We start from the raw sequence: 17,267 nt of genomic DNA, 5'->3' as shown, positions 1-17,267 counted from the left end.
AATGTGCGCATTTTAACACACTGTCAATAGAAATGTGCAGTGGTACGATCTTTCCAGAAAGCAGGTTGGTAGTGCATATCAAGACATAACACGTGTATGTCATGCCCTCTAAGTGAGCAAAGATGTATGTTTGTGGCATTGTTTATAATAGGAAAATCTGGGAACAATGTGGTTGAATAAATTATAGTAGTGATGTTTAGTGTTTACATGTAAGAAGAAGAGCTCCCAAACGAGACTAGAAGTTTATTATCCAATGAAATATTAGACACTAAAAATGCTGGCTTGCTCTCTATTGCTGTGGGATAGAGGGTTCCAATTGTTTTAATTGCTTGTAAAATAACATTTCTTATGTACTCTAATTTGAGTGCTTTATTCAGTACTTTGTTTAGCACTTCATTTTGTGTTTCTTTGGGAAGGGCTAGTTTTTTTTTCAGGGAATGTATAATTGAATTAATCAATTTCATTTGTTTAAACATGCACACAAAACTTGGCCTGTGTGTGTGTGTGTCTGTGTGTGTATAAAACTTTAGAGAGAGATAAATCTGTTTACTGTAGAACCAAAATATTACCCGTGATTATCTGGAAAGTGAGAGTTATCTATCCCCTCCTACTTTATGGAGTCAAGGGAAGAAAAAATATTATAGGGAAGGTAGTTTGAAAACTAAAGCATCACACAAAGATATTATTACCAATTATTAATACTATATACAAACTATATTAACTTTTGAATAACCTGAACATACCATTTCTCACCCATTTTTCACCTACAGAAGGTTAGTGAATCTGGAATTTTTATTTGGCTCGGCAATGAAGTGGGACAATACAGGTGACAATATATTGAAAAATTGAGGCATAAAGAGAGGAAGCAATTTATGAAGCAAGCTAGTAACAGAAATAGAATGAATGGTTGAGTCCATATTGCCAGTGCTTTCTCTGTCTCTCTTTATATAAAACTATATTGTAATCATCACTCAGGTTGAGTATTTCAGCTCATCTACACTGAACATTTACTGTTTTAAAAGGATTTCTTGGGGCGCCTGGGTGGCTTATTGGTTAAGCGTTGACTGGCTCAGGTCATGATCCCAGTTTGTGAGTTCAATCCCTGCATTGGGCTCTGTGCTGACAGCTCAGAGCCTGGAGCCTGCTTCAGATACAGTGTCTTCCTCTCTGTCTGCCCCTCCCCCACTCACGGTCTGTCACTCTCTGTCTCTCAAAAATGAATAAACATTCAAAACAAAATTTAAAAAAAAATTAAAGAAGAGGGTTGCCTCAATGGCTCAGTCAGTTAAGTGTCCAACTTCAGCTCAGGTCATGATCTCAGGGTTCGTGAGTTTGAGCCCCGCATCGGGCTCTGTCCTGACAATGCAGAGCCCGCTTGGGATTCTCTCTCACTGTCTCTCTGCCCCTGTCCTAGTCTCTCTCTCTCTCTCTGTCTCTCTCTCTCTCTCAAAATAAATAAATAAAATTTTTTAAATAAAAAAATAAAGAAGAGTTAATACCTAAGAGTTAATACCTATTCTTCTCAAACTATTGCAAAAAAAGAGAAGGAAGTGAAATTTTCAAATTAATTCTATGAGACCAGTGTTGCTATGATACCAAAACCAGAAAAAGACCCTCCAAAAAAGAAAACTACAGGCCAGTAGCTCTGATGGACATAGGTGCAAAAGTCCTGAACAACATATTAGCAATTTGAATTCAACAATACAAAAAAAAAAAAAAAATCATTCCCATGATCAAATGTTATTTATTCTGGGGATGCAAGAGTGGTTCAGTATTGACATTCAATCAGTGTGATACATCACATTAACAAGAGAAAGGTTAAAAACCATATGGTCATCTCATGAGATGCAGAAAATGTAGTTGACAAAATACAACATCCACTCATGATAAAAAACTCTCAACAAAGTGGTTTTAGAGGGAACATACCTCAACATGATAAAGCCCATATATAAAAAACCCACAGCTAACATTATACTGAGTGGGGAAAAACTGAGAGCTTTTTCTCTAAGATCAGGAAGAAGACACGGCTGTCCACTCTCGCCACTTTTATTCAGCATAATTCTGGAAGTCTTAACCACAACACTCAGACAAGAAAAAGAAATAAAAGGCATCCAAATTGGTAAGGAAGAAGTATAAAACTGTTAATATTTGCAGATGACATGATACTATCTATAGAAACCCTAAATACTCCACCAAAAAACTATTAGAACTGATAGATGAATTCAGTAAAGTTGCAGGATACAAAATTAATATACAGAAATTTATTGCATTTCTGTACACTAATAACAAAGCAGAAAGAGAAATTAAGAAAACAGGTCCATTTACAATTGCACCAAAAAGAATAAAATACTTAGGAATAAACTTAACCAAGGAGGTAAAAGATGTGTACTCTGAAAAGTATAAAACACTGATGAAAGAAACTGAAGAGAACACAAACAAATGGAAAGACATTCTATGCTCATGGATTAGAAGAATTAATTAATAATGTTGAAATATCCATACTGCCCAAAGCAATCTACAGATTCACTGAAATCCCTATCAAAATTCCAATAGCATTTTTTCACAAAATTAGAACAAATAATCCTAAAATTTCTGTAGCACCACAAAAGACCCCAAATAGCCAAAGCAGTCTTGAGTAAGAAGAACACAGCTAGAGGTATCACAATCCCGGATTTCAAGATATACCACAAAGCTGTAGTAATCAGAATAGTATGGTACTGGCACAAAAATAGGTACATAGATCAATAGAATAAAGAGCCCAGAGATAAATCCACCTTTATATGGTCAATTAATCTATGACCACAGAGGCAAGAATATAAAATGGGGAAAATATAAAATGGGAAAAATGGTGCTGGGAAAATTGGACAGCTACATGCAAAAGAATGAAACTGGACTACTTTCTTTCACCCTTACACAAAAATAAACTCAAAATGGATTAAAGACCTAAATGTGAGACCTGAAACCAGAAAACTCGTAGAAGAGAACATAGGCAGTAATCTCTTGGACATCACCTTAGCAACATATTTATGTATATGTCTTTCTAAGCAAGGAAAACAAAGAAAAAATAAACTACTGGGACTATGCCAGAATAAAAGTACTTTGCCCAGCAAAGGAAATCATCAACAAAACAAAAAGGCAGCCTATTGAATGTGAGAAGATATTTGCAAATGATGTGTGTGTTAAGGGGTTAATATCTAAAATACATAATGAAGTTACACAACTCAATACCAAAAAACCCAAAGAATCCAATTAAAAAAAAAAATGGTCAAAGGACCTAAATAGACATTTTTCCAAAGAAGACATATAAGTGGCCAACAGACACATGAAAAGATGTTCAACATCACTCATCATCAGGGAAATGCAAATCAAAACCACAATGAGATATCCCCTCACACCTCTCAGAATGGCTAGTATCAACAAAAAGACAAGAAATAGGAAGTGTTGGTAGGAATGTGGAGAAAACAGACCACCTTGTGCACTATTGGTGGAAATGTACATTGCAGCCAGTGTGGAAAACAATGGGAATTTCTCAAAAAATTAAAAAGTAGAAATATCATGTGATCCAGTAATTCCACTACTGGGTATTTACCCAAAGAAAACAAAAACATTCATTCAGAGAGATATATGCATCTCTGTGTTAATTGCAGCATTATTTACAATAGCCAGATTTACAATAGCCAGAAGCAGCCCAAGTGTCCATCCATAGATGAATGGATAAGGAAGAGGACGTATATATACAATGGAATATTACTCAGCCATAATAAAGAATGAGATCTTGCCTTTTGCAACAACATGGATGCGCCTACAGGGTATTACGCTAAGTGAAATAAGTCAGACTGAGAAAGAAAAATACCCTATGATTTCACTTCTATGTGGAATCTAAAAAAAAACAAAACAAACAGACTCTTAAATATGGAGAACAAACTGGTGGTTGACAGAGGGGAGGTGAGTAGGGGGATGGGCAAATAGATACAAGGCATCAGGAGGTACAAACTTCTAACTATAAAATAAGTCATGGAGATGAAACGGCATAGGGAATGTAGTCAATAATGTTGCAGTAACATCATATGGTAACAGATGGTGACTACAGTAATTTTGGTGAGCATTGCGTAATGTATAGAATTGTCAAACCAATATGTTGTACACCTGAAACTAATATAAATATTGTATAATAATTACGCTTTTAAAAACCCCACTGCTTTTTCTCTTGTCCTTTCCCTTTCCTCACTTGAACTTACTGTCCTCCTCTTACTCTCACTGGGGCAGTCTGTGTTGCTTTAATATTCCCTTGGAGTGATGATGCAATGGGATAGTAATTCTTCACCAGTTTTCAGGAAAAGCCTTCAGAAACATTCAGCCTAGTGACTGCTTCATTAAGAAGAAGTTATTCACAGGTTTTGACATGCTTTACCTAGAAAATATTCATTCGTTTAGGTTTTTTGAGTATTGTTTTGAAAAAGCATAGGTTTGGTCTTTCCTGCCCAAAGAATGGAAACATTATGCTATGTGAAATAAGCCAGACACAAAAGACAAATACTATGTTGATTCCACTTATATGACTTACCTAGAATGGACAAATTCATAGAGACAGAAAGTAGAATCAAGAGGCTGGGGAGTTAGTGCTTAGTGCATGCAGAGTTTCTGTTTGGGATGATGAATAAGTTCCGCAAATAATACAGCATTCTGAATGTGCTTAATGCCCCTGAATTGTACATATTTAAATGATAAATTTTGTTACGTATATTTTATGACAGAAAGGATTATTTTAGTAAAGTGGTCTTTAAACTTGACCACATAGTAGAATCATCCAGAGAACTTATAATCCTAGTACCTAGGCCATACTCCAGACCAATTAAATCAGAATCTTTGGGGGTGAGATCCAGGCATGTATAGTGTTTAAAGGCGATTCCACTGTGCAGCCAATGTTGAGAACCACTGTTGTAGATAATTTGCAAACTGCTTCTCCTTCCTGTAATGTCAAAACCTATATGCAGAGTAGGCTTTTCCTACTAAATTATCAAAAAATGTTTATGTATACGATGCCACTACACATTTGGTAAATGTTAGATAGGCAGGATGAAATTAAGAGAATGACAAAATTATTGGTAACAGAAATATTGAATTCTTGGGGCACCTGGGTAGCTCAGTTGGTTAAGCGTTTGACTTTGGCTCAGGTCATGATCTCATGGTTCATGGGTTTGAGTCCCGTGTTGGGCTCTGTGCTGACAGTTCAGCCTGGAGCCCGCTTCAGATTCTGTGTCTCCCTCTTTCTCTGTTCCTCCCCTGTTCTCACTCTGACTCTATCTCAAAAGATAAATAAACATTACCAAAAAAATACATATCTATCTATCTATCTATCTATCTATCTATCTATAGATAGATAGATCGAATTCTTAAGTAGAACATAGCATATTTTGAGTAGAGTAAAAGAATAGTGGTATAATTAGGAATACTAATAAAAGGGAGTAGGCATATAAATTCCATGTGCAGGATACAACTAGACTAGCGAAAAATATTTGCAAATTATATGGCAAAGTATTAATATCCAGAACAGATTAATATATCCTTCAGATTAATAAGAAAGAGATGATTTGAAAAATAAGCAAAGCATCCTAAACAGTTCACAAAAGAGAGGATAATCAGTGAACGTATGAAAAGATTCTCAACCTCACTAGTAATGAAAATTAAAATGATTACCATTTCCCCCACATTCGATGAGTCAAAATAAGAAAGCTCGCTAATAAATGTGAAGGATGGTGTGAAAAAATGGGTATTGTTGTGTACTGTTGATCAGAGCGGGATTGGCCAACTTTTTGGAGGACAGTTTGGCAGTGTCTGTTAAAATGTTAAATGCATGTACCTTCTAAGCAGCAATTTCACTTTGCTACTAGAGAAATACACATGTGCACAAAGAAACATTTTACGAGGCCCGTAAATAACCTAAATGTTCATCAGCAGGAGAACGGTTAAATAAAAGGGCAAAGTCTGTATCGTGGACGCTAGGCAGCTACTTTTTAAAAGTGGGGTTATTCTAGTTGCACTGCCATGAGAGGATCTCTGTGACAGCACGTTGAGGGGGAAAAGTGAGTTGTAGTAAACCATGTACAATATGGTACTGTTTGTGTTTCATTTCATCACATAAAACTGTGCTCTTCCATCATATGTTCATGTAAATGTATAGATTGGCCTATAAGGAAGGATGTTCTGCTTCTGACAGGTGACTGGATTGGGGAAGGTGGATGGAAAAAAGGACTGTGTTATATCAGTTTTTTTGTACAAAAGAGTACAGCTGGGATGAGGTAGCAGAAACGGACCAATCTGAGACTCCTTCAAAGAGAAGGTAGAATTTTAAGAGCATTTTGATGAATGTGAGGGAGACAATTTGGTAGGTTGATGGGATGTGGAGACAGAGCAGAAGGGTTGGGCTGAGAGAAGAGTCTTGAAATGAGTGTGTTCATTGACTTGTGTTCTCTGAACTTCTTCTTCCTTCCAACTTGTTCTTCCCCTGTTTCTATGGGACTGTGTTTTATGGAGAAATGAGATTAAAAGAAGCTGCTGTTTCTGCTGGTGCTACTAGGGAACAGGGATATAGGACTGGCGTTTCTAACAAGGAAAGCCACTTCCACTGTCTCTGTGAACAGAGGTCAGTGGTACAAATAATTCCAGATAGTGAGCAAAAAAATCTTTGCTTTTGCTTTCTAATGCCCTTTATTTTTTACTTACTTATTTTTTTTTTAAGGAAAGATGTTTTCTTTTTTTTTCAATTTTTTTTTTTTAACGTTTATTTACTTTTGAGACAGAGAGAGACAGAGCATGAATGGGGGAGGTCAGAGAGAGAGGAAGACACAGAATCTGAAACAGGCTCCAGGCTCTGAGCTGTCAGCACAGAGCCAGCCCGACGCGGGGCTCGAACTCACGGACCGTGAGATCATGACCTGAGCCGAAGTCGGACGCTTAGCCGACTGAGCCACCCAGGCGCCCCTCTAATGCCCTTTAAATATCCATCTGAATATAATTGAGTCTGTCAACCTGGAGGGTCATGATTTTAAATTAAAATAATGAAGCCGCATTTCCCGAAATTTATTATGTATACTCTTTTGCGAAAAGGGGGAGTTGGCAAACATTTTAATTTGCGAGGTCTTTTCTTGGTAACTGAATCAAAGTAAACACCAGGAGCCTCAAAAATCCTAGACTCGGGTACAAGCTGAGCAAAGAGTAGGCAGGCATTTGGGAATGTGTAAGGGTAATGTGTTGCTGGACGGCAGATTTATAAGGGGAAAATTTCTAACATAGTAAGGATTGTTATTTCATTTTGGATAGATTAAACTTTTTAGAATTTTAGAGAATCTTTTTAAAAACCCTCTGTGGTTTCCACATAATCTTTACTTTTGACTGCCACTGGCAGGAATTTGGCATGTTTTTTCTTTGCTGAATGTGCCCTGGAAGGAGTGGTCCTCTCCACTCTTTGCTGGTTTGGGGTGAGTTCACTGACCAAGCTAGGCACTTTAAATCCATTTAGAACCCTGAATCAGAATGGGAGGCTGGGAAAGCTTGTCCAATTAAAGGACAGCCTGGGAGGGTAGGCTTTACCTTTGCTGATCCTATTGATTATCTCCCCTGGGGATTAAAGACAAACCTTTCTTAACAAGCACATTGAGTAGCTTGGGTTTCCAAAACTCTCCAGGACCAGTAATTAATCCAACTGGTAATGAGAACACAGTGCTGAATTCTGGAAAGAAATCATTTAACTCTTTCTGTACTGAACAGTTCATTTTCTCTTATTGATAGTCCCTTTAGCCTTAGCACTGTTTATTTGGGACATTATAAAAACAGCCTGATGGGGGCGCCTGGGTGTCTCAGTTAGGAGTCAGACTCTGGATTTCAGCGCAAGTCATGGTCTCATGGTTCATGAGTTCTAGCCCTGCATTGGGCCCTGTGCTGACAGGGCAGAGCCCGCTAGGCATTCTCTGTCTCCCCCTCCCTCTCTGCCCCTGCCCCAAGTGTGTGTGCTCTCTCTCTGTGAAAATAAATAAATAAACTTTAAAAAAAGTCTGATGGAAAATTGCCTTTTTCAGTGAAGTCACATTATTTCTGTGCATTTAAAAGCAAAGAACAGTCTTCATCCCCCAAATGTACAGACTTGACAAATGAACTTTTATTGTACAAAGTGCTTTTTACCTCTTGTTTTGATATGTGGGCAAATTTATACAGTTGGTAATTAATAAAAATCTAAAATCTGCCTCTGAATCAGAATTTGTACACCAGCAGTTACATTGCACTCTGGTCCCATTTTTTATTTTTTTATTTTTTTTTATATGAAATTTATTGTCAGATTGGTTTCCATACAACACCCAGTGCTCATCCCAAAAGGTGCCCTCCTCAATACCCATCACCCACCCTCTGGTCCCATTTTTTAACTGTTAATGGAAGTCTTTGCCTGTGGGCATAACCATCCCCCCCTCCCCCCCCCCCCCCCCCCCCCCCCGCACCCGCCCGCTCCACCGTGTTGCTTGTCTCTCCTACTCTCTTCTTCCCAGGGCTTTGAAACATTTCCTGTCCAGGTTTCTGACACATAGAACATCTTTGACAGGCTTCCTAGGTCTCGTTCTCTCTTTCTTCTAATTATGGTTACACTGAGTCCCATTTTCTAATAATTTCCAGTAGTAATCTGCTTGTACACTTTAAAAAAAATGCTCAGGGTCGCCTGGGTGACTCTGTCAGTTAAGCGTCTGACTTCAGCTCAGATCATGATCTCATGGTTTGTGAGTTCGAGCCCCACGTCAGGCTCTGTGCTGACAGCTCAGAGCCTGGAGACTGTTTCAGATTCTGTTTCTCCCTCTCTCTCTGGCCCTCCCTGGCTCGTGCTCTGTCTTTCAAAAATAAATATTAAAAAAGGAAAAAAAATTTTTTTAATGCTTGAAGATCCCGCAGAACAAATCACCTGCACTATCTATGTATTGGGGCATGTGAGTAATAGCTCCCTTCCTAAAGGCATGGAATTGGTCTAGATGGTCGCTTTTTGATTCTAGCATTCTTTATTTCTCTTCTTCAACCATATTTACACAGATACTTACAAACTCATTCTTCTGCCTCTTCTGCATTTTTTCACCATACCCACCTTGAAGAACTAAGGATAAATGTCTTTCCGTACATCACTGTGTTTAGTATTAGAAAACCATTTCAGAACATTGGTTTTTTCATTGAATTTGAAGAGGCGGGTGCCTGGGTGGTTCAGTCGGTTGGATGTCTGACTCTTGGTTTTGGCTCAGGTAGTGATCTCACTGTTTGTGGGTTCAACGCCCACATCGTGCTCTGTGCTGACAATGAGCCTGTTGGGATCCTTTCTCTCCCAAGGCACTATCTCTCTCTCATATTAAATAAATAAACTTAAAAAAAAAAAAGAGGGCTGATGACTGAAGTAATAATAGTAAAACTGCTATTCATTCAATGCAGCTGTGTATATATACCCACTATGTGATCCTTTGAATTGACCCTATATGCTTGCCATTATCATTACTGCTTTGCAGTTGAGGGAATTAAGATTCAGAGAGTGAGCTAGTGTTCCGAGCCAACTCTCTGAGTCTAGAGCTTGTGTTCTTATTGAGTGATTGAGAACAAACTGACTCAAGAAGTAGTCAAGATCTATTTCACAAAGAATGTGGGATTTGCTGGGCAATAGGGAACAAGTGTCGGCTTGAAGCGTGAGCTTGAGAAGGTGCTCCCATGGGGGGAACAAATCCGAAGGCATAGAAGCAGAAATGAGTTCAGTTTATAAGACAGTGCAGAGACTCACCGAATGAGGACCAAGGCTGCTTGTTGGCAATTAGCAGAAACTGAGCGTGGTGGGAGGCCAGGCTGTGGCAGGTGGCAAAGCTGGACAGAGGAGTCCAGTTGAGTTGCTAGTAGTGAGAAGCCATTTGAAAGTTTTTGAGCCTTGGAGCTGCGCAGCATTTAGGGAAACCTGTCTGTGAAGGATACATGGGATGGGAAGAGAGGGGAGAATGTGGAATTACACAAGAAGGTCATCTGGAAGGATGCACTAGCCTTGGGCTGGGAAGTGGGGACAAAGGTGGGACTAGAGAAGAAGTGATGGAGAGCCCAGGCACTTCAAAGAAGAAAGAGCTGAACCTGCGTGGAGTAGCTAGATGGGTTTGAAGGAAAGAGGTAAAGCTGACCGAGATTTTGAGCTTGTCTGTCTAGGGAAAGAAGGTGGGGTTCTCCTGGCCAAGAGTAAGACTTCAAGAAGATAGGTGGTTGGAGAGAGGGCAGAGGAGGCTTTGAAGCGAGTAGGCTGGTGCTCTGCCCACACTTCCCATAACCTATGAGTCCTTGAAACCCAGGGGAAAGCCTGATATGAGAGAGCCAAAATGCAAGACAGCCATGTGCCAGGGTGACCCAGGACTGGGGAGTGTGGGAGACTGTGGTGCAAACGGGTGGGGCATCAGAAGCTGGAAGTCAGAATTAGAGAATGCGTGAGGTTCCAGGCGGGATTTGAGCAGACTCTGACAGCGAGTTCTTTCTGAACACTGGCGTCTTTTGTTAATTTAAAGGTATTTAGCCTTCTTATTTCATTATCTCCAGCCTCTGCTAGGTACACATATAAAGAACTCTCCTTTTGGAGAATGTTCGTTCATGGGATTAGAAGAAAAGAGACGGACGAAAGCCATTTTTTTTTTATATGAGGAAACGCAAATATTGTGTGTGAGGATTAAGCCTTTTCCTTCTCTCTGTGTCTGAGGCTAGAAAAAGACACACTCCCAGGAAACTAAGATAAAGGGAAAAATGACTTTGAGATGCACTTTCTTAAAATAACTGAAGAGATGACCTCATGAGCCAGCTGATAGCCTGGGTTTGCAAACGGATACATTTCTATTAGCCTGCTGCTTGATGTCGCAGAGCCAAATATATATGGAGTGTATTATATCATATCCTGTAGGCAGGAGACTGTCTGGGAGAGGCGGACTCGGGGAGGTGAAGTGGCAGGCTGGGCGCAAGGATTGACCGTGTAAATATCGTCAACCAGAGCTCTGTTTATTAGGGAAGCATGATTCCCTATTATTATATGATATGATAATTATATAAGAATTGGTATCATCTTCTGGTAAAATATTATTCAAATAAGAACACCTGATATTTAAATAGGCTCTTCAGTATAAAAGTGGTGTTGCACTCATTCTCTCATTAATACTTAAGCATTTCCATTTCTGTTGCCACCCCCCCCCCACCTTCTCTCTCTTTTACACCTGCAAGCCCATGTCCTTGGGTCTGACTCATTGCCGAAATTGTCTTATCCTTTTGGTCTTTAGGTATAGAGGCAGTGTGAGTGTGTCCTTAGTTGAAGGATGCTGCTTATCTCTGAAGTGTTGCAGGGGTTAAAAGGAAAGCAGTAGGTCTGGGGAGGGATGTTATAATTTGATTAATTGCTTCTCTTGCCAAAAATCATTGTAGACAATTAAGAATGTTCATAAAGTAGGCTCCCCTCCTCCTCCAACATATACGCTCAATATGGTTACTGTGCCAGGAGATAAAGAATGGCCGTTGTCTCTGGTTTAACACCTGCTTGGTCTGGATTCAGTTTGTAAAATAAATCTGCATGAAGTCCATAATGTGTTTAAGGTGACATATGCTTGACTCTATTTGTATGTCAGACTCACAGACATTGGCCTAGCATACTAGAAATTTTCAGGAAAAGCTTTAGGGTCATTTTCCCTTTTTAAGTAGAGCCTATTTATTTTCCTGTTTGTAAACAACCAGCTTCCTGAATTCTCTTGCTGTTTATAGTAGTTTTTCATTTGATTCTCTGGGGTTTTCCAGACGCACAGTCATATCACCTACAAATAATGATGATCCTACCTGCTCCTCACCTCTTATTTCCCTTATCTAATTGCCAGGTTCCTAACTCCAGAACAATACTGAAAACATGTTGACTTTGTTAGACACCTTGAATGCATGGAAAACTGTAGAAGGGAAATGAGGGAAATATCATCAGTAGTATCTTAGGGAGAAATCAAACTTGAGGGCAGGTATTCATCTTCTAAGGACAAGTAGGGGCTGTGAAATACAGCTTAATGTATACTTTACCAACACACACACATACACACACACGTGTATAATTCTCAGTCACCCATGGAGCTGTGGTAACCTGTGGAAAACAATGGGTTCTCATCATTCACATCTTGGAATTCTCTGGGACCCTCCAGGAAAGCTCTCTGTTTTATTACCTTAGAATTTGGTGGAAGATACAAAGACATCCCAGATGTCTTTCATGACTGCTGATGACCACACTCTTGTCTTCTAGGCCCAGCTTCGGGCATTTATTCCAGAGATGCTCAAGTACTCCACGGGTCGGGGAAAACCAGGCTGGGGCAAAGAAAGCTGCAAGCCCATCTGGTGGCCTGAAGATATCCCGTGGGCAAACGTCCGGAGCGACGTCCGCACAGAAGAGCAAAAGCAGAGGGTGAGGGTTTCTCAGACCTGAGTAGCCTGTTGTTTTTCCATTCTGAATCAACTACGCTAAAAAGCCTAAAAACATGTGTGTGGTAGTTGAACCTATCTCCCAAAAGAAGTTTGACATTCTCTGATTTGCAGCCTTTCCCATTCATCACATCATCACTGTAGACGTGGGATGGGTCCCTGAATTTACACTTCCTTCTGCCTAGTTGCCTTTTGGAGCAGTTTTTATATTATGAGATGATTGGAAAAAACGGAAGAAACTTCACAAAAAAGTATTAATTACTTCAAAGACTTAGAAATGTCTTTATTCCTGGTTAGCAAGCACCACCGTTGAAAAATATAAATAATAGAATTAGATGTGAAGTTGGCGGAGGCGGCTGATAACGACACTTTTTAAAAAGGTGAACTCAACTAATTGTCATCCCTTGCCTTTTCTGCATATTTGTTTCTTAGTTAGCTTGGAAGTTTATTGGGAATCAACATAAAATTCTTGGCAAAAGAGTAAGCGTCTTTTGTGAGAAGTTTAAGAGTTGGCCTCAGGTTAGGATGGGGTATAAAACCCAAAACCTAAACCAGACTTTGCTCAGGAAGGAAACCGGTGGGAGATCTTTGGCGTTCAGTGCCGAGTTTCTTTGTGCCACAATCGGCCTAACGGAGCTCACTCTGTATAGGTTGGATTTGGTTTGTTAAATAAGCAGCTGCTTATTCCGTAGTGGGACTGAATGACCAACATTCTTTGTGAGTGACTTTTTAAATGTGCTTTTCTGGTCTTTTGGTGACAGGTTTCATGGACCCAGGCACTACGGACCATAGTTAAAAACTGTTATAAACAGCATGGGCGGGAGGACCTTTTGTATGCTTTTGAAGATCAGCAAACACAAACACAGGCCACAACCACACACAGTATAGCCCATCTTGTACCATCACAGACCGTAGTCCAGACCTTTAGTAACCCTGACGGCACTGTCTCACTTATCCAGGTGAGTAAAACTATGGTTACGAAACTGTGGTTTCTGAGGTGGACCGGTGGGCACCTCACCTCAGACTGGAGAAAGTTTGCTTCATGTAAACCCTTATGTAACTTTTTAAAGCTCCTCAAGATCTTTCTATCTGAAATTTATTTTTAAAAAATATTTTAAATTGTTCCCAGTTTGTTAGCTACAGAGCTATAAGATAGCTTTTCTGGACATTTCCCGAATAAAGCACTATAAAAATAGCATCTTTTTTATGCTTTCATTCTGTCAGGGGCTAGGAGCTATTCCTTCTAAATTACCTCTTCTGAGGTAAAACGCAATTTGTTAGTAGATAGGGAACGTCTAAAATTCAGATTGGGATAAGAGTAGAAAGTTGGTTGACTGATACTGGGCACCGATGGTGAAACATGATAGCTTCTAATATTGATTTATTTGGTTGAAATAAAATTCTGGAACTCCTGTAAGTGTCTGAGACGACTTTAGAAACTCATTTCACATTACGAAGCATATTAACCAGTACCTATGCTAAATTGTGGATTAAATGAATCTTGACTCCTGAGTAAAGGAAAGGTAGAAGAATCCATCCACTGACACATCTCACTTTCCATATTTTTCTTTAGGTTGGTACAGGGGCAACAGTAGCCACATTGGCTGATGCTTCAGAATTGCCAACCACAGTCACTGTTGCCCAAGTGAATTATTCTGCTGTGGCTGATGGAGAGGTAAGAAAGAGGATTTGTTCTGCAGCTGCTTAAATACTTAAATGTGTAGGTGAGGGAGTAGTTAGGGTCCAGAAGATAACGACACCAGGCAGCTTACACATCTGTAGCATAAACCTTTTGAAACATCAGACCATGACAGTTTTGCAGAGTATCTCATGCTGTGTATATGAATTATAATAATTGAAAGTCCTAGATCTTTATGATTTAGAGCAGTCAGAAACTTACAACTTTACGTTTGCAATATAGCATTTTTATATAATACATAGCAAAAAGAGATTATCTGTGTCATACTTTTATGCTGTGAATCCCAAAGAATTTAATCGTTGGGCTTAATTTTTTAACAATTAGATCGTTAAAACTAGAGCTGACCAAAGAGTTCTTTGAAGGGATAAATATGTTTGTAAATCAGTAGTCATCAGTTATTACATTTTAAATATGCCTTTGAAAAGACTTTATGAGAAAATACTCCTCTACCAAAATCAAGGTAACCATGGGATGTTAACCTAAAGGTAGCTACCTTTAACTGAGCACTTGATAAACTAAGTGCTCAACCCTCTATTAAGAATAGGTTCTGTTATCATCTTCACTTTATAGATGAGAAAACGGAAACATGTAGAGGTTAGGTGACTTGCCCAAAGTCACAAAATAAGTGTCGGAGCTGTGTAACACGTTTAGAAACTGCTGTCTAGGCTCTGAGCTCTGAGCCATCAGTGAAGGTCAGGAAAGGGTTCGTTAAGGCACTGCAGGCTTTTCCCCTAAAGGTACCAGGGTGGTATACCCGTGAAGTGGGAAAAACAGCGAACAAATGTCAAAGAGCAGTGTTAGAAATAAAGCTAAAGGTACCCTTGTTCAAAACCATGGTGCATTTCCACTCAGAACACCACAAAGTCATTTTCACTTGTGCAACTCAGGAAAGGGAGAGAACTGATAAAAGTCTCATGGCTAGGGGGATGAAGAGAAACAACCGGGCTACCCGGTCAGCCAGCATGAAGTGAGCCCCTGCCATAACGCAATGATGTGTTAGATGCGTGGAGTTGATTTACACAGGAACCCTGCTCCTCAAGAAGCTCCTGTCTGGAGGGGGAGAGAAATGTCTGCAGAAATGAACCATGGTCCATGCTGTAGGACATGCTGCACAGTGGTCTATGCCTTCAGGAGAGATTGTTTCCAGCTAGGGAGTCTGAGGTTTGGGGGCAGGAGCCAGCGTTTGGTTTTGCAGTATAGAAAGGTAACAGTCAACAGGATATTTACCTTTAGAAGTATATAAACATCATGTAAGAGTATGGAATAGCTGAGGGAAAAACTCGTCAGTCCCCAAACACTAAAACTGGAGGGCTCTCCTTGAAGTGTGAAAGAGAGAGAAAAGACAGTGGTGGGTGTGTTTACTGAATTTGTTAACTCTTTGACTTACTCAAAGTTATCAACCATATCTCCTCCCTACTGGATGTTTCGTGATACTATTTAAAGAAAGTGACTTTGTGTTTCTTAAACACTTCTCTAGGGACTAATTCTTTGGAGCCCATTTTACTAAATAACTTCACATATATGGTGGTAATTAACACATTCAGAAGTTCACGGAAAAATATGAAGAATAAAGAAAAAAAATCTCAGTTACTTACGTAGGGCTTTTTCAGCACACTAACATTATTTATAAGTCATCTGTTGTAGAAGTGGGTGGATGACAGAAATAGCCTGCTGGTACACACCCAAATTCAGTCAGATTAAAAAAAAAAAAAAAAAAAAAAAAAAGGAACTCCTCCCACACTTCCAATGAAACAAAACAAAGAGAAGAAGCACAGGTTATCTCAGAAAGTGACAAAATGTTTTCCATTTTATAGTGTGATTTATTTGGCTTCTCATTTGTCCTAGATGTTGACATGGTTGTTAGCCTCTCAGTTGTGAGCCGTAAGAACTGAAATTACTCAAAATACCTCACTACTTAACGGCAGATAAGACCACATCAAGTTAATGAAACGTTACATCAGATGACTCAGTAAAAACATCCTACTGCCTTTTATTTAGCATCTTTTCTCCCAAGGAATAGAAAGTACTCTACAAAAATAAACGATACCTACACTTTTAGAAGTTGTGAGGTCATTTTGTTATCCTAACCTTGCCTGTGAGAGGGAGCTCTTACCATTAGACCACACTGCCTTCGAAATCCAGTTAGTTACCTTTAGTTACATTTATTAGAAGGACCACTGGGGGTCTGTCTCTTGTGGTAATATATGGTCTCCCAAATCTTTTTGAGTACTCTTTTTGAGTACTCTGTGTGCTCAGAATACCCAATAATTCTAAGTACAGTTGACCCTTGAGCAGCATGAGAGATAAGGGCGCTGATCCCCTGTGCAGTCAAATTCACGTACAACTTTGACTCCTTCAAAATTTAATAGCCTACGATCAAGCAGAAGCCTTACTGATAACATAAACAATCGATTAGCACGTATTTTATATGTTATATGTGTTGTATCTTGTATTCTTACAATAAAACAAGCTAAAGAAAATATTAAGAAAATTATAAGGAAAACACGCTTACAGTACTGTACTACTGTGTTTATTGAAAAACAAATCCACTTATAAGCACACCCAGAGAGTTCAAACCTGTGTTGTTCCAGGGTTGACTGTAGTTTCAAAGAAACAAAAAAATCTCTCACCTTAGGCAGCTTTAAACTAATTAAGGACACAGAACAAGTTGCATAGACATTTAGAAATGAACAAGGAAAGAATTTCAAAATATTGTGAAATAAACTATGTTGATTTCAAAGTATTTATACAATTTCAGTTTTGATGGCATATTTGCAAATGCACATGAGTTTGAGAATTTACTCTGTTGTGTGATAAGACCACCAGTTGGTAGTGGTGATGTTAATTGCATTTAAGTGGCAGGAAAGTCAAATTTTGAAATAGAATGGTATCTGATTATCATGGTATATGTGGTTCTGTTAGAAGAAGAAGAAACCAAAGCACAAAGACATTGGAGACATGAATTTTAAAGTTGTGTTTGTTTTTTTTTTTTTGAAGTTTATTTATTTTGAGAGAGAGAGTGCAAAGTGGGGTAGGGGCAGAGAGAGATGAGAGAGAGAAAATAATGCCAGACAGCCCCGATGTGGGGCTCCAA

General features: G+C 39.1%; 1 protein-coding gene across 6 annotated transcripts in view; it reads left to right on the top strand.

The window, feature by feature from the left end:
• NRF1 (nuclear respiratory factor 1) overlaps positions 1 to 17,267 on the top strand; it is a 145,618-nt gene that overhangs the window by 84,399 nt on the left and 43,952 nt on the right. For all 6 annotated transcript variants that reach the window (XM_086690386.1, XM_086690368.1, XM_086690349.1 and 3 more), the window contains exons 6-8: positions 12,299 to 12,457; positions 13,236 to 13,433; positions 14,048 to 14,149. In XM_086690386.1, the coding sequence (XP_086546512.1) occupies positions 12,299 to 12,457; positions 13,236 to 13,433; positions 14,048 to 14,149 (459 nt within the window). The remainder of the gene's footprint in view (positions 1 to 12,298; positions 12,458 to 13,235; positions 13,434 to 14,047; positions 14,150 to 17,267) is intronic.

The sequence above is a fragment of the Puma concolor genome, chromosome A2 (assembly GCF_028749965.1).
Source record: "Puma concolor isolate L17-30 chromosome A2, mPumCon1.1.hap2, whole genome shotgun sequence".
NCBI classification, from domain to species: Eukaryota; Metazoa; Chordata; class Mammalia; order Carnivora; family Felidae; genus Puma; species Puma concolor.
The sequence above is the reverse complement of the archived record's forward strand: the minus strand, read 5'-3'. Positions and strand labels throughout refer to the sequence as shown.